The 18,120-nt window shown below is 48.5% G+C and overlaps 1 protein-coding gene across 4 annotated transcripts in view; it reads right to left on the reverse strand.

Annotated features, from left to right (window-relative positions):
- Positions 1-14,656, reverse strand: part of TBC1D1 (TBC1 domain family member 1) — a 237,843-nt gene extending 223,187 nt beyond the window's left edge. The window contains exons 1-2 of one of the 4 annotated variants that reach the window (XM_077879631.1): positions 14,021-14,637; positions 4,289-4,796 (exon numbers count right to left, since the gene is read on the reverse strand). In XM_077879631.1, the coding sequence (XP_077735757.1) occupies positions 4,289-4,705 (417 nt within the window). In that variant the 5' untranslated portion in view covers positions 4,706-4,796; positions 14,021-14,637. Of the gene's footprint in view, positions 1-4,288; positions 4,797-14,020 lie in introns of all 4 variants that reach the window. The other 3 variants (XM_077879625.1, XM_077879637.1, XM_077879635.1) reach the window with 3 other exon arrangements.
- Positions 14,657-18,120: the final 3,464 nt, after the last annotated feature.

Here is an 18,120-nt window from a genome sequence, read left to right on the forward strand (position 1 = left end):
TAAAAAAGGCTATAAAATGTTTCTCCATTTTCCTACCACATATCTGTGTGAGGACAAGTTTTCCTTCTTATACTCAACTAAAACAACGTATCACAACAGAATGAACGGAGAAACAGCAGAGAATCCAGTAGTTGTCTATTAATCCAGGTAATAAAAGACTGGGGAGAAAAAAATAAAATTATGTCACTCTTATCATTGAGTATTTTTGGAAAACATAGTTATTTTTCACAAAAATATTCTTTATGCTAACACATAAGGGGCTTATCACTTTTGTTTTTTAACAAATTAAGAAATTAGTACCTTCATAATTTCTGTTTCAATTTCTAATACAGTAATTATTAATACATATAACCCACCTTAATGCTCTTTGGGATACTCAATTTTTAAGACTGAAAAGGGGTTCTTGTATCAAAAAGTTGGACAAGATGCTACCCTAATGCATTTTTTAAAGATTTTATTTTATTTATTTTTATTTATTTATTTATTTATTTATTTATTTATTTATTTATTTATTTATTTTTGAGAGAGAGAGAGCTCACAAGCAGGAGGAAAGGGTAGAGGGAGAAGCAGACTCTCAATCTCAGGCCCCTGGGATCATGACCTGAGCCGAAGGCAGACACTTAACCCACTAAGCACCCTGGCGCCCCTGACCTAATGCATTTTGATTGTGGAAATCTTTCTCTGTGGAACACCTTGAACATATTCTATGGAACATACAATGAGAAACACAATCTCATTTGTGTTCTAAAAATTATTCCTTTTTTATGCCTCTTCTCCCTGGACATTCTTCAGCAAGTTAATTTATATGCTATCAAAGGGTTTCCGCTCAAATAGTAGTTTTGTGCTTATAACCCTGGCAGTAAATGCATATATCTCCTCTGGCAAGCGCAACCAAAAGTGACCTCATCTATTTAGGAGAGGCCTTAATCTAGAGAATGATTTCACCGAGCAAATGTTACAAATAACCACGAGAAAGGATGACATAGGTGAACATGCTCCATCAGCAGATACAGTGCCAGAGATGTCCCAAGAACATAAAAGCCATCACGCCAGATAGAGAATCAGGGCCAATTTGGTTTACCATTCAGTTTCCAACAAAACCGAATCACTGATTGAGGCACCTCCGCTACAAATAACTCTTTTATAAAAGGAGCAGGATGACAGTGATGTATTACTCTGAGTACCCGCAATTTGTGTTTGGAAATCTGTGTATGCAAGCCAAAAATAACTCAGGACCTAATTCATATTTCTACCATGGTTTTCCAGAACACAGAGTAAGGCCGGTTGTCTACTTTCAGCAAGACTGGAAGCTCCAGTTACAGAATTTAGTTATAAATCTCTTCTTCCTGTCAGGTATCTGAATGACCGGCCAGAAGCCTGTTCTCTGAAGGCCATAAAATTTTTGGGAAAGAGTCAAAAGTGTAAAGTGCTGGACAACTCTTCCATGCAAAGACTCTCCCCAAGGAAATTCAGTCCTTATATAGAGCTGGGCTGGAGTACAAGCTGTTCAGTCCTTTCATTTACATTCTGGAATTTGCCCAAATAATAAGAACCATTAAGTTTATTTATGTAGGTTTTAAAGTATCTAGTTTATAAAAATGTTGCTTAAGGATGACCAGGATCTTGGGAGCTGAAGACACTCCTCTTGGACTTCTTTTTCCTGTTACCTAAGAGTTGAAGTGAAATTAGCATGTACTCTGCTTCCAATAAAACTTTTTTTTTAAAGATTTTATTTATTTATTCATAAGAGACATGGAGAGAGAGAGAGAGAGAGAGAGAGAGAGAGGCAGAGACACAGGCAGAGGGAGAAGCAGGCTCCCTATGGGGAGATGCGGACTCGATCCCGGAACCCCAGGATCACAACCTGAGTCAAAGGCAGACGCTCAACCAATGAGCCACCCAGGCACCCTGCAATAAAACTTTGTTTAATGAAAACTTTTTGAGGCCTTAAGTGCTTACCAAGGTGCTGTTCTAGCTCATTCGGTCCCCCTGGTGACATATGAGACAGACACGCTAATTACCCCCTTTTTACAGAGGAGACAACAGGCTCAGTGTTACCTGAGGCCACCCAGTTTATAAGTGGCAGACTGGTCTGGAATTTGGTCCCTCAGAACCCCTGTACTGGGATGCTGTTCTGTCTGTTGGAGATTCGTGGACAGTAACATTGAATGATTTATGAATGAGGAGCTATCCAATTCTGTGGGTCTAACAGTGGCTGTAAGCTCAAAATAAGCCTTTACTGAAGAAAACCCTCCTAGTGTTCGGCTCCATTCTCTGTCTTCCAGTCACAACCCGGACACGGACCATGTAGCAGGTACCTCTTGTTGCTTCTGCCCTCCTTCTAGCCTGTACTGACATCCTGCATGCCACTCGGAGCAGCACTCACTGAACGAAGGAGTCAGAACCTCTGTTAAAAAGTGACTCTCTAAGAATCTACTTAGTCACCAAGAACATTAATTTCCAAGTGGAGGTCTTGCACCCTGGGGGTGTGCAAAACCAACAAAAAGCAGAAGAGTACAGGTAGAGAAACATTAGCATTTCTATTGCTATTTACTGATATTTACCACATGATTGACACTGGCCTCCTCGCGTGCGTGGATGGATGCCAGGCCCGGCGTGGGTGTCCTCAGCTCACGGGCTAGTCAGCAGTGGGCCCTTGCCTGTTCGCTGTCCACAGGCTATACCAAAGTGCAGTTCCTAAGGGCCCAGCTGAGAAAGTGGTCGCAGGGATTATATTTTCAATTTTATCTAAACTGAGCCTAATGGGGACGCCTGGGTGGCTCGGCAGTTTAGCACCTGCCTTCGGCCCAGGGCATGATCCTGGAGTCCTGGGATCGAGTCCTGCACCGGGCTCCCTGCATGGAGCCCCTGCTTCTCCCTCTGCCTGTGTTGTGTCTCTGCCTCTCTCTCTCTTTGTGTGTCTCTCATGAATAAATAAATGAAATCTTTTTAAAAAATAAAAAAAAATGAATTAAAAAAAATGAAACTGAGCCTCACAAAACGGTAAGTGACTTTAAATGAGTCCAGCACAGAGCCCCAAAGCATGGTAACAACAAAGCAAGCACCAATACACAGGAAAATAATTGAGCTGACGATACTTTTACCATTTCTCCTATGATATTTTTCTCAGTCACACATGAGCTATAACAATGAGTTAATCAGATCTGATATAAAGTGGACACACAAAACCTGAAAGCATCAAAACTTGGATGCATACTCACTATTCTTTTTTTTAAAGGTTTTTTAAATTGATTTATTTGAAAGAGAGAGAGAGAGAGAGAGAGCATGCACCAGCAGGGGGAGGGGCAGAGGGAGAGGGAGAAGCAGACTCCCTGCTGAGCAGAGAAAGCTAAGTGGGCTCAATCCCAGGACCCCGGGATCATGACCTGAGCAGAAGGCAGACACGTAACCCACTGAGCCACCCAGGTGTCCCATGTATCCACTATTCTTATCAACAGTCTTTGCCTAAGTGACCATGATACCTTGGGAAATTGGCTAATAGTATTCATATACAGCTCCTGAATAGTATATATTTTTTAATAGGGTCAAAGGTGCGGAGCTCACTGATCTAGCCAGGATTCTGCTACTCGAATTGCAATCTGCAAAGGAGGAGCATCAGCATCACCCAGCTAGCTTATTAGGAGTGCAGTCTTAGGGTCCATCCCAGACCTCCTGGACCTAAATTTGTATTTTAACAAGATCTCCAGGTAATTCGTGTGCACATTTCTGTTTGAGAAGCACTGCTTTAGAACACACGCCTTAGGAGATCCCTGGGTGGCTCAGTGGGGGATCCCTGGGTGCCTCAGCAGTTTAGCGCCTGCCTTCGGCCCAGGGAGTGATGCTGGAGTCCCGGGATCAAGTCCCACATCAGGCTCCCTGCATGGAGCCTGCTTCTCCCTCTGCCTGTGTCTCTGCCTCTCTCTCTCTCTCTCTCTGTCTCTCATGAATAAATAAATAAAATCTTTAAAAAATAACAAATAAACAAATAAAATACCTGCCTTAAATGATCCAAACTCTAACAGTTCAGCTCTTATTTATAAGTTGAGGCAGATTTCTCTGTTGAATTGTTGAACTCAGAATTCCCAATATCTGTTATCAAATGTTCTTCCAAACGATAAAAAAAAAACTATCCCCATAACCAAAAACCCAATGAAATAACCTATGTATGACCACAGCACTATCTCATTCATTCATTCATTCTAGTATACGTACAGTCAGCGTCCTGACCCCCACACAATGAAAGCCATCCCGCTACACCTCAATCATTTTCATCCCCACTTCCACTTACTTTTGTTTGATCGTCGGCTTTGAACACGTAGCAGATACTCTGCTGACTGGCTGCATTGTCCTTAATCAGACAAGCAAAGTAACTTGGATCGTGACTGTTGTGAATCAGTTTGTGAACATGCTGGGGCTTACACTCGAAGATGCTGGAACAGAGCAGTGGATCCCACTGTTGACTTTTCCCTGGCTCAGGTTCACATCTCAGACCAGAGGGCGACACACAAAGCCGGACTTGCCTGGTCCCAGGCTCCTTTCTGGAGGCCTGCGCGCTGAGCCTTCGCACCTCAGCCACCACCCAGGGCAGCATCGGCATCGTGGTCAGGGAATGCACAGGCAGGGAGCCCACCAGCTGCAGGCTGAAGTCCACCGAGACCTCGTTAGGGAACGCATGTTTCCTTGCCGTGAATGTTATTGGTTCCATCCTGGGGAACGTCTGGAAACTCAGCAAAACGTTGCCACTGTTTTCTATTTTAGAACGAGCAATCTATTTGGTGTGCTTCTGAGGGAGAACCCTGGGGGAGAAAACACAGGCATTAGAATTTAATGAAATCACAGCAATAGCTACTTTTGAAGAGTTATTATTTCAGAAGAACTTAAAAGCCTGGAACTCAAACACAGAAAGGAACAGATAATAGTTCAAACAAGGTGCTTGGCCTAGAAAGAGCCTTCTCGAAAATGTGCTTATATAAAACCCGAGGATGCCATAAGTGCCACACACACTACAGGTTACAGAGATCCCACCAGTAAACTCCTGTTAAACCTCTGTAAGCCTCACAGAGCCGGCAAAGGCAAGGACAGAAAGCAATATAGTCCTGCTCCGATACCTTTAAATCTCATTCTATTAACATGTATTTCAAGGAATTTTTTTAAAAGATTTTATTTATTCATTCATGACAGACACACACACACAGAGAGACAGAGAGAAAGAGAGAGAGAGAGAGAGAGAGAGAGGCAGAGACACAGGCAGAGGGAGAAGCAGGCTCCATGCAGGGAGCCCGACATGGGACTCGATCCCAGGTCTCCAGGATCACATCCTGGGCTGAAGGCAGCACTAAACCGCTGAGCCGCCCAGGCTGCCCAAGGAATTTTTTTTTTTTTAAGTAAGCTCTACACCCGGGGGCTCGAACTCATAACCCTGAGATCAAGAATTGCCTTCTCTATGGACTGAGCCAGCCAGGTAGCCCAGGAGTTTTTTTTAAGACTGAGCCAGCCAGGTAGCCCAGGAGTTTTTTTTAAGATAATCAAATTCAGTAGTGGCGATTCCACCCTCCCCAAAAGCAATCCAGAGAGAAAAAAATATTGGCTATCCATTATCATAGTCTACTGGACCAGACCAGTTTTCAACAACTGATCTTTTCAATTATGATACTACGTAAGTTTTTAAAGACTCTCCCTGACATAGTCCAGAGGTTCTGAACGTGAATTCAAATTCCATTAACATGTAATTGGTGCCAGTTACGCTCCAGATATCGCCATAAATATTGCTTCATTTAATTCACGTTTTACAAGCCGCCACGCCCACACTTTGCCTCTCTCCTCATCCGTAGAAGATGCTGCTCCCACGGACCCAAACTCTCTCACCTGCCGTCCCCCCTCTATGGGTGACCTTCAACAACCGCATCTGATGCATCCTAACGCCTTCCTGCTCCACTGGTGACAGAACCCTCCTGTGCAGAGCCCACCTGTCCCCAGGATCTGCAGCCCCGTCCTGTCCCACCTGCTGACCGGGTCTCCCTTCCCTCGTGGACTCCCTGGGCACCTCTAGGCCGCATCTGTCTGATTCACTGTCATGCCCCAGTGCCTGGCAGTGTCTGACTCACACCAGAAGCTCAATAGCATTGTGAACAAGTGAATGAAGTCTCTCCCATCTGGGGGAAAAAAAAAAAAAATTTTCCCTTAACCTCAAGCCTCCCGAGCTACAACTCTTTCTTCCCCACACAGCTTTCTTCCTGGCTTTTCTGCTCCATGGCCTGATGTCTCGACTGTGACCTGATAGATGCACTGGCTCTGCCTTGAAATTGCTCCCATTGAGGCCATCTATGTCTTCTGGCTGTAAAATCCAAAGGGGGTGTTTTAGTCGCTAACTGCTGTGTCCATTTTTGTTTTTTAATTTTTTTATTTAATTTTTAAAAGATGTTATTTATTTATTCATGAGAGACACACAGAGAGAGGCAGAGCCACAGGCAGAGGGAGAAGCAGGCTCCCTGTGGGGAGCCTGATGGGGGACTCATCCCAGGTTCCAGGATCATGACCTGAGCCAAAAGCAGATGCTCCACCCCTGAGCCACCCAGGTGCCCGTGCCTTGTCCTTTCTGATGAATTTCTCAACGGTGACTACTCCTTCGGGCTTCAAACCCTTATGGTGACCACTCCTTCCTGCTTGAAACCCTTCTGCTGCTCCTCTTATCTCTTTGGTTACTTCTTTCCAGGCTCTTTGATGGCTTTCCCCACCCCCACCCCCCCCCACCCCAATCTAACTGCATCCCCTCTCCTCATTCCACTTGCTTTCTTCGGACAGTCTCACCTAATGGCTGGGGTGTCCCCAACCACATTCTAATGTTCTTGCTGCTGCGAGCAGCTTACTTTTGCACTCCAGGCACATTGCAAGTATTATCTCATTCCATCTTCATCTCCAAACCTAGCCTCGGCTACAGACTACTAGTATTGCCATCGTTGTGACCTAACTGAGGCCTGGAAGGCTTGGGTTGCTTGTCACAGGTGGGCACGGGAGAGTTTGCTGCTGTTTCTCCGCTCATCCTCTGAGTCCTGCAAAAAAAATGTCATCTACTCCACATACCCTGATGATTCCCACCTTTATGTCTCCCACTGAACCTCCTTCCTGAGATCCAGACCAGGGCAGACCATTCAATATTTCTATCTGGATAGCCTAGAGGCACCTCAGCCTCAATTTAGTCATTTTTAAAGATTTATCTTTCTGAGAGAGAGAGAGAGAGAGAGAGAAAGAGAGAGAGAGAATGCACGTGCAAGCAGGGGGAGGGGGTCAGGGAGAGAAGTGGGCTCCAGAGCCCCATGCAGAGCTTGATCCCCACCACCACTAACCTGAGATCATGACCTGAGCCGAAATCAAGAGTTAGATGCTTAACCCACTGAGCCACCCAGGTGCTCCTCAATTTTGTTATTTTTTAAACTAACTCAGTCTCACCACCTCCCTTCCCAGAGCTTCTCTTCCTTCCCATAAACTCTATCTCTGTAAAGAGCATCACTATTTTATTGGCCAAGCCAAAGGCCAAAGAGTCACTGCTACAGACTGAATGTTGAAGTCCTAATCCTCAATAAGATCATATTTGGAGGTGGGTTTTGGGAGATGATTAGGTCATGAGACTGAAGTCCTTATGAATGGGATTAGCATCCTCATAAAGAGACCAGGGTGCTCCCTTGCTTCCTTCCATGTGAGGAAATAAGAGAAAAGATGGCTGTGTATGAACCCGGAATATATTCAATATTCAAATTCTAAACAGGGCAGCCCCCGTGGCCCAGCGGTTTAGCTCCACCTTCAGCCTGGGGTGTGATCCTGGAGACCCGGGATCGAGTCCCACAACAGGCTCCCTGCATGGAGCCTGCTTCTCCCTCTGCCTGTGTCTCTGCCTCTCTCTCTCTGTGTGTCTGTCATGCATAAATAAATAAAATCTTAAAAAAAAAAACAAATTCTAAACATTTCTGAAATAGAACTGAAGTCTACTCATTTAACTCTACATGACATATATGCATATATCAGATTGGATTTTTATAATAGGATTTGAACACAGTGCAGAGCTAGGTTTTACTTTTGAATGTTCAAAAGTTCGGAAGGAAACCCATACTTTCGAGCTCCAACAGAGTTCATGGCAACATATTCCCCATCTCGTCTCCTTTAAAGTACAACTTCTCTTGATGATGAAAACAGACTTGAAGTTCATATAACCCCATATTAATGGTCTCTCTCTCTCTTCTTTTTTCTCCCTCTCACCTGGTGAGAGTGGCATTAAATGTCTGGCTCAACTTCCACTCCTGTAACTGAATCTGTTTCAAGTTCTAACTGTTGACAGCCGCTAATCCCAAGACATGTTTAAAGAAGTACTAGAATTATTACAAAGGAGAGACCTGAGATCTACCAATTAGTGTAGATGGGGCAATTATTAATATGGTGGCAACAATATACAGAATTATTTTCCGTTTTCTTGGAAGGCAATATATCCACAGTGCAAAATAAATTTACACAATTTAGAATTTCAAACATTTAATAAATAACCAGTTACCAAATTAGACATTGACAAAGCTATTTAAATGTGCAGAGCTCTCATTTTCATTTGAACAAGCTATGGCACATTCTTTGTTTCTCTGTAAAAAGCCGATTGGTCCTTAACACCACTCGTAAATGAACATATATGTCTGGCTGGCTTGGTCAGAAGACATGTGACCCTTGATCTCATGAGTTCGAGCCCCACAGTGGGTATAGGGATTACTTAAGTTTACAAAAAAATTTTTTTAAAAGATTGTATTTATTTATTCATGAGAGACACAGAGAGAGATCCAGAGACGCAGGCAGAGGGAGAAGGAGCCTCCTATGGGGAACCCAAAGCGGGACTCGATCCCAGGACTCCGGGATCACGCCCTGAGCTGAAGGCAGGCACTCAACCACTGAGCCCCCCAGGTACCCCGTAAATAAAAATTTAAAAATAAAATTAAGTTCTGCCCCAAAGATAGCCCTAATTATTTATCAGCAATTCAGATTCTGCTGATGTAAGATTCATGGTAACTTAGACTAGGTAACTGTCTGTACTACTTTTAAGGTTTTATTTGTTTATTTGAGAGACAAAGAGAAAGACAGAGTGATCATGAGTGGGGGAGGGGTAGAGGGAGAAGCAGACTCCTCACCCAGCAGGGAACCAGATGTGGGACTCATCCGGAAACTCTGGGATCATGACCCGAGCTGAAGGCAGATGCTCAACCGACTGAACCACCCAGGCACCCCTGTCTGTACTACTTTCCAATACAAAGTTCTGTGAGGGGCAGCCCCGGTGGCCCAGCGGTTTGGCATCTGCCTTCAGCCCAGGGCCTGATCCTGGAGACCGGGGATCGATTCCCCCATCGGGCTCCCTGCATGGGGCCTGCTTCTCCCTCTGCCTGTGTCTCTGCCTCTCTCATGAATAAATAAATAAAATCTTAAAAAAAAAAAAAGTTCTGTGAAACAGATGACCTATTCAAATAATACTAATACAGCATTATGTTATTTTGTAAGCCGTCTCAGTCCACATGATTTGCATGCAACCTTGACCATCCGAGGTAGAACCGCCCATTCAAAGAGGGCACGTGTGCCTCCTACCCTCAGGAACAAATACTGAATCTGTTATTCCAGTGAACTTCCAGCTGTGTTCTTGCTGGTAGCTTCACCTGTGCACCAGCTGTCCCTCACAGAGACCGTCTGTACGCTACACAACCCCTGCCTACCACTGTCCCTAAACATGGTAGGCACCCCAACCACTTTTATCACATATGCTGTTATTGGAACAGTTGCCCTCACCTTGTTGGTGAGTCCTTCTGTGTCAAACATCCCTTTAGGCATGCACATAGAATTATAAATTCTGAAAGCTGGAAATGTCCTTTTAAGCTCTTTAGTAATTTCCCTTATATTTGAAATGAGGAAACGTGGCTGTGGAGAAGCTAAGAGGCCTGTCCAAGTTGGGTGACAGAATTAGGACAATCCGGTCGCTGACCGCCATCCAAGTGCTGCAGAGGACCTATGTTTCCTGATGAAAACACTTTCCAGTGTGAAGCTGAGAAGACGAGTCACTTATCTTCTCCAAAGCTCAAGTTTATTCTCATAAGAGAATGCAACAAGATCATCCTCGAGTTGTCTTCTATCGGGTAACTCTAATTTTCATAATGTCTAATACCAAATGTCCCCAACACTGTGTGGGGATGGAAAGCTGCTCTCGTCTTCCTGTCAAGAATACAAATGTGGGGGAGGGACAGGAAGAGAGAATGGGGTTTATTGATCAGGAAGTGAGAGAAGAGATGGTGGGAGTTAGCAAGCCGTCGCTGGGAACCCCCTCTCTTCCCAGCCCCCCTCTGTGCCCTCCCAGCAAACCAAGGGGACTAGGATGGGGACTTTCCAGAAGCCAGCAATACCACAGCCACTACAGACTCAGCTGTCACCCTCTCGGAGTGCTGGTGGGAGGACAGGAGGGAATAAAAGGGGGATAAAGGGAGCCGTGTTGAAGCTTCTAGCTCCAAGCCAGGTTAGGGACCAGCCAAGACTGGCCAGTTGTTAGGGACCCCCAGGATGGGCAGGGAGTCCCCCGGATAGCTATTCACTTCCCCTTACAGATCAGTGGTTTAGTTTTCCTGTTCTTTAGCCCAGATAGAGTGGGCATGAATTTTTCTGCCACCCGAATCCTCTAATCTCACGCAGTGGGATCACATGGGGCGTGGCTGCACTATTTGTCCCAGAACCCCACCCCATCAGAGCAGCTTCTCCCAGAGCCATCACGCGGAGCTCCTGGAGCCCATGGATCTAACCTCTTCATCATCAAGGATGCTCCGGCCTTAAGTTGACACATAAAGTAATGATGTTTTGAATGACTTCCTTCCTACATGGATCAGAGCCAACTTAAGCCTCGTCCTCTAGGATGCCATGGCCACTTCCTGTATTCTCTTCTACTTTGTGGCACAGGAGAGAGGGGTGGGGGCCTTTGCTGGCCCTCAGGGAGCATGAATATCCCTCCCTCTTGCACAGCTGCTTTGTTATTCTCCTGAAGGTAATAATAATAATAATTTTAACACATAACCTAATTGTACTCACTATGTGACTGTTAACTAATTGAGCTCTCACAACATCCCTGGACAATAAAGACTATTATTATCATATCTAAATAAGGACTCTGGTCGATTTTTACCATTATGAGCGCCAATCTTCAGATAAGAGATGAGAAAGAAGGGGCTGGCACAGAGAAGTAAGGTCACTTGCCCAAGGTCATACCAGCAGCAGATGGCAGAACCAGGTTTTGAACCCGGGTCCTTCCCGTCTAGACTTTCCACCTGCTCTTAACTGCTTTGCTAGAGGAAAATTTTTTTTTTAATTTTTTTTTTTTTTTTTTTATGATAGGCACACAGTGAGAGAGAGAGAGGCAGAGACACAGGCAGAGGGAGAAGCAGGCTCCATGCACCGGGAGCCTGACGTGGGATTTGATCCTGGGTCTCCAGGATCGCACCCTGGGCCAAAGGCAGGCGCTAAACCGCTGCGCCACCCAGGGATCCCTAGAGGAATATTTATTGACCAATAAATTGTACCTCTTCTTGGACATTACATATATGATCTTCTGAATTCTTACAACTTGGAGATGTATGTTTTATCATCCCCATTTTCATAAGGGTCCCCTAGCTAATGATATAGACAGGATTTGCCTTTTGCCCAAATTTCTATTCTTTGTGATATAAATATCTCTAGAAGAGAATAACTCTAAAATATCTTTTTCGTGAATTAGCTGGCTTGTTTTTCTATCTGAATTTTGCTTGGTCTCATTAATCTAAATATGATGTCCAAATTAAACCTTAGAAGTATAAAAGATATAAATATAATAATAGCAATAAGCAATATTTACTGAGTGCTCACTATGTATCAGGCACTATTCTAAGAACTTTACTTGTATAAATTCATTAAGTTTGACAACAAACTCACAACTACTTACCTACTTTGGAAACTTAGATTTACTGATCAGAATTAATGTGTCGTTAAATATGTACGCTATCTTTTTAAGAGAAAAACACCACTGCTTGTCACAAAGGATACAGACACACTCAAAATTAAATGCCTCTTTGTTGGCGCTAAAACATATTTCCTACATCCTGCACAGCTTTACTGAAACCCGAGTGTCAAGATTATTCATATGGCCCAAATATGACGAATCCTTTTCTAAACATTCGAAAACCTGAAAAGGGACACAGTGCCCTTCAATCTAAGAACCCAGCAAATGGAAATCTCAGCTTGAAAATGTCAAAAATTGCGAGAATGGAAACCCTCATGTCCTTTGTGAAGAATCTGGTTTAAAGATCTTTTTCTTGGAACACGGGGCTGGGAAGGAAAAAATGAAGATAAAAGTCAGTTAAGGCAATTTGTAAGGTATCAGTTCTGCACTGAAAACCTACAGCCTCTGCCATCATCACCAGGGGGCTTCGAACCCAGGGCTGCCTGTCTGCTGAGTGGAATCACGGGCACTTTCCCACACAGACTCTGATCCTCCAAGTTTTAATGACCAAGAAAAGAAGAGGGCCGGAAAACATGTCACATACTGGGGGCTCTGTGGCCATTATACTTGAGAAGCACAGCCCAGGAGACCGGGAAAGGGGTAAAGCCAACTACACCAACACAGAAGCAGAGTTAGGTCATCTGGGGGATGTAAAGAGCAGAGGCTGGGGGACTTCAGAGAAATGCTGTGCCGGGCAGAAAAGGGGCCTGAGGGAGTTGCCATTTTGACAAGATAAAATTAGAAGTATATTCAAAGACAGGGTCCTCTCAAGCAGGCATCCCTACTCCCGGCACCATAATGATCAGACATGCTGGGTGGATGGGGAACTGGTAAGCGCCAGGCCGCCTGGTGCAGCACTCCCTGCTGCTCACCCAGTCTTACGCCCTAGAAGGTTCCAGAAGGCCTGGCAGGAGCCGCCCACCCACACCTGGCTCCGCACAGCAGTCCACCTGATTGTGATGCAGCCTCTCTGGTGGAGGCTGCTTTCTCCGCAAATGCAAGGCAAAGATCATCAAGAGCTGGGTAATGAGGAAGAAAAGGCAAGTTGCATTTCCTCCGAGTCACCCACTTCCTCCGCAGACCCTGTGGTACCACCTAAGTCAATTAATGTCATCCCAAGACTGGTAGGACAGCACCCAACGAGAATGCTACGGCAGTGAAAAGGGAAATCCCCAGACCTCTCAGTGGGAAGGACAGTGGCAGGAAGCCCCATTTGCAAAACTCAAATTTGATGTTAGCAATTTATACCATGATGAGTTTTCCCCCTATTTTACTGGTTTCCAAATGGCTGGACAAATCAACATAAAGACCTTTACTTTAGTTATCACCCGATACTTTTATTTCCTACTTTGAGCCACACGTAGTCCCTTTCCCATCTCCTCGCACTCAATTAATAGTCTCAGGATCCTCCTCTTCTGTTCACTTCAGGAAATATCCCCTAAACATTTCACAGGGCACCCTGTAATTCACAGCTGTGTCTACCGTCCGGGAGCTCTTATTACATCAGTCGTTACCTAGAGATAAATCTAAGGAGAAACCCCTTTTTATGGTCTTATTTCCCTATAACTTGATAAAAAAAAAAAAAAAGAAACAGGGAGATTCAAGACTGTGATGAACATTCTATTTTAAACAGCTCTAAAACACCCGTTTGCAAAAGCAGTCAATCCTTCTTTATACAAACTTTTTTTTTTCATGCAATGTTCTAATTCCTTTAGACAGGCTTCAGGATTCTCAGGCAGGAGCTGATCCTGAGCAACTCCTCGTCCCCAAGCAAGAGAAGCCACCTCACTAAGGCTGGTTTCAGGGATCCCTGACCCAGACTAACAGAACATGAAGTGTTCAGAAATGCAGGGGAGTCATTTAGCAAGGTGGATTCCCCGGCCTCGCGACAACTCTGCATTCAGTCTTCCACCCCAGCCCCTCCCACACAGAGCAGGCCCCCACCCCCCAAAAAACAACAAAACTTGAAGGTGGCTATGCTCCAACTCTTACCAATCCCATCAAATGTAGGCAGAGAATGAATTCCCGCTTTCCAAAAGAAGGGGTTTCTATCAAGGCCTCTGTAGTCCTGCTTACGCACAGGGCGAAAAGTTCTGAAGTTGGGGCTCGTTGAGATAGCGGAGTGTCTTGGGTGTGACCCATGTAAACCAGGTCATTTAAAAACGCTCTTTCAACGTCTGATTATATCAATACAGGAAACCATCCAACCATCCCAGAAGAACGAGAAGATCTCCACCTCACCCATTAAACGCCAGGAAGGTACTCTGAGGAGGGCAGAACAGCCATCACTTTCAATTTCTTTTCCTTTTGAAGCAACTCACAGAGAACAGCCTATTTTAAACAAAATAGCAGGTAAAGCCACCTCTAGGGGGATGTCCAAGGAAACCGTCTCTTGAAAACCACCACCACCGCGCGCCACCAAGTTTGAGGGGTCCCCTGATCACAGAGGGTCAGGAAGGAAGCTGCGAGAAACAATTAAGCAGGGTTTCACGATGGCTGGCGCAGGATGTGCCCATAGAAAGAAATGTTGTGCGCGCGGGTGGAGCTGCCAAAGTCACTACCGCGAAGTACCGGGAACTTGGGAAGGACGGCGAGGGGCTCCCTTGCCCGCCCGCGCCCAGCGCGCTCGCCCTGCGCACCCCACAGCCCCAGAGATGTCTGGCGGGGCGGATGCCGCGCGAGCGGGGTGGGGTGGGGGGCAGGAGGAGGGTGCCCCGCGCCGCGGGAGGAGCTCCCGGGCCGCGGTGAACTTGAAGCTTTCACTTTCGTCCAAGCAGGGGAGCAACGCACCCACCCCCGCCCCCCCGGCCCCCCGGCGCCCCGGAAGCCCCCGGCGCGGCGCGCACAGCAGCTACGCCCCGGGGCCGCGGGACTGCAGCCTCGCGGGCCCGGGAGGGGCGTGCTGGGGCGGGGCGGGGCGGGCGGGGCGGGGCGGCCGGGGCCCCGCGGGGGCGCGCCAGCCCCGGGAGGCACCCACCTGGCCCGCGGCGCGCTCAGAGCCCGGGGCCCGGCCGGGGCGCGCAGGTGCTGGCGCGCGGCGCGGGGCGGGCCGGGGCGGGCGGGGCGCCCATGGTCCGGGCGGGGCGCTGTCCGGCGGCGGGGGGCCGCGAGGGGTCCCCTGCCCCCGCTCCCGCCTCGCGGTCACCGGGCTGAGGACGCGGCGGGTCCCGCGGCGCCGGCGGCGGCAGCAACAGGCTCGGCGGCGGAGGAGGCGGAGGAGGCGGCGGAGGCGGAGGCGGAGGCGGAGGAGGCGGCGGAGGCGGAGGAGGTGTCTGCGCGCGGCTCGCGTTTCCTCCTCCCCGGCAGGGCGAGCGCGGGGGAGGCGAGGGGAGGGCAGAGGCCGGGATCGCCCGGCTGGCTCCCCGGGGGCCCGAGCGGGGCACGCGGCGCCCCTCCCTCCCCCCCGTCCCCCTCCCCGCCTCTCCCCTGCGGGCGGCCCCTCCTCACCCTGCCGGGCGGGGCGGGGCGGGGGTGCGGGTGTCCGGGCGCAGGGCCTGGCCCGCCGGCCGCGCGGAATCCGAGGCCCGGGCCCCGCGTGACCGAGGCGCTCGCGGCGGGAGGTGCGGTCGCACGCGCGGGCCCCGGCCGCCGCCTCGTAGCAGGTGCAGGTGGCCCTGCCCGCCGCGCTCCGCCGCTGCCGCCTCGCCAGACGGGCACAGGGAGAAGGGCCCGGGACGCGGGAGGACGGCCTCGTCCCCGGCCCGGCCCGCCCCGCCCCTCGGCCCTAAGGGCACGGAGCGACCCCGGGCTCTGCGGGGCGCTGGCCGGCCGGGCTGGACGCTCGGGGCGCGAGGAGCGAAGGCTGAGACGTCGCCCCTCCCCAGGGCAGCCCGGTCACCCCCTTTCTGACCCGGCGCGTGTCCCTCCCGCGGCTCCGGCGCGCGCACCCCCCGGGTCCCCCCCCCCGCATCCCCCAGAGGGGGGCCCGGGGAAGCGGGCCTCGGGGTGTGGAGCGCGCCCCCGGGGACCAAGACGGGGGCTGGGGATGGCCGGGCGCAGGAACCCCGCACACCTGCCAATGCCCGTCCCAGCGGGGGCCTGGGGGCAGGTTCCCTCCAGGGGGAGCGGGGCGATCTGGGGCACGCGGGGGACGCGGCCCCGGCTGCGGGGACCAGTGAGCTGCAAGGAGACCCCGTGGGATGCGGGGCGCGGCGGGGGCAGCCACCGGAGGAGGCGGCGGTGGAGGAGCCAGGCGGCCTCTCTTGCAGGATTTTTTTTTTTTTTTTTTTCTTTTTTGCTCAGTGGAGCTGGAAGCTGACTTTAGGGAAGTGGCTGAGAGTTAGGACAGCGGAGTTGGACTTAAAACCCAAATCCCAGCTGCACCACTGGGTTGGCCCCGGCAAGCTGCTGCACCGCTGTTCTCCATTCCCTTACCTGGAACATGGGACGGCTGCACGCTTGGGAGGACGACTGCGAGGACAAAATGGGAAAGTGCGTGTCGAGTGCTTACTTAGCCCGCTGGCGCGAGTGTAGACCTCGGTTTCTGGCAGCAGCTCTCATTACCGCGGCTGGGAGGTAAATAGAAAGCCAAGGTCCTCCCCTCCCAAGCCCTACCGGTGGGTTCTTAGAAGCTGACTGAAGCTCTTTGAAGCCTTTTTGATTAGACCTCCCCCATGGGATTCCTTGATCCCGTTCCTCTGGATGCGCCCATCCAGGGAAGGTGTATTTCGGGGGGACACAAAAGTGTCACACACGGCTTGTTCTAAAACACTCCTAAAAGCAGTGGCTGTTATTCATAGCCGGGGCCAGTGGCTATGGTAGGTGCTGGACATATATCGTTTGTAATCCTTTTTTTTTTTTTTTTAATTGTTTTTTTTTTTTTTATTGTTTGTAATCCTAACGAGAATTCTGCTGTGCAGAGGTTATTAAATCCTACTTGACTAGTGAGGAAACTAAGAGGTTAATGCCTCTTGGCGGTGCTGGGACCCCCCCCCCCAAGATCCAAAGCCGCTTGTAACACACTTCTCTCCAGCCACTGTGTACCTCTCTCGTAGCATCAGCTCATTCTGTGTTATAGCACAGGCATTTGTGTCCTTAGCTTTGAATTTTTAAAAGAGAGGTGAAGAATATATAGACAGACATCAGTACTCTAATGACTATGACCTTTATTGGGTTATGGACATTTTTCTTCATGAGGTTATAAGGACCAAATAAGCCAGTTAAGCCATATTGTTGTCTCTTGGATCACACCATGATTATTTCACATCTTTATCTCCAATTCCCCTATATAGTTCTCTTTCCCTCTTTGCAGCAGCCTTCTGAACACACCTACCACCAGAGTGCTAGGATGTCAAGATAGGTACACGGTCATCCGTTTCACTGACACCCCCAAACTGCCCTTCTATCATATCCTGCCAGGCGATGATAGAAACTATGAAACTATGACCTAACAACCCTGCATGCTAGCCACTAACCCCCTGGGAGGTGGAGTCAGGCCAAGGCTGAGCACTGCATGCAGAACATCCTGGCTCGAACCCCCTCCCACCTGCCACCCCACAACCTTTGCTCTTCCTCACTAGCCCCCTTCACCGCTACTCCATCCACACCCCCAGTTCCAGAGTGCAGGAAAACTTAGTACAGGCAGGCAGCCAGATGGGATGCTCATCAGGTCACCAAGGTAGAAAGTGAGAGGGGTGAGGGGCAGAGGTAGGCCTAGACCCCAAGTCTCTCATATTTTTGTGGTGTGGAGGGGCGAAACCTTTTCCCACCCCACTGCTAAAATCTCGCAAGTTGCAGCTCAAGGGTTACAACTTAGTGGGAAATGACCGCCTGCCCTGACCCTACCCTGGGTTAGGGAAGGGCCATTTCCTTGTGTGGACAACCAACCTCTGGACCTCTAGCTCCTCCTGAAATCCTGCCATGAATCATTCTTCTGGGGGTTTCCCCTATAGATTCTCTCCTAATGTAGTCCTTTGCAGCATATGTAATTGTTCATTGTTAAGGCCAAGAACATTTATATCAACTTAAAGATGGCTATGGAGCTCTAAAAAATTGTGAACAAATGATGCCACTAAATCAACTGGGAAGCCCAGGGACAGAAAGAAAACACAGAGGCCATTTTCCTTTTAAAAGGGCAAGGGAACCATATATAA

Source organism: Canis aureus, chromosome 2 (genome assembly GCF_053574225.1).
Source record: "Canis aureus isolate CA01 chromosome 2, VMU_Caureus_v.1.0, whole genome shotgun sequence".
In the NCBI taxonomy this organism is placed as follows: domain Eukaryota; kingdom Metazoa; phylum Chordata; class Mammalia; order Carnivora; family Canidae; genus Canis; species Canis aureus.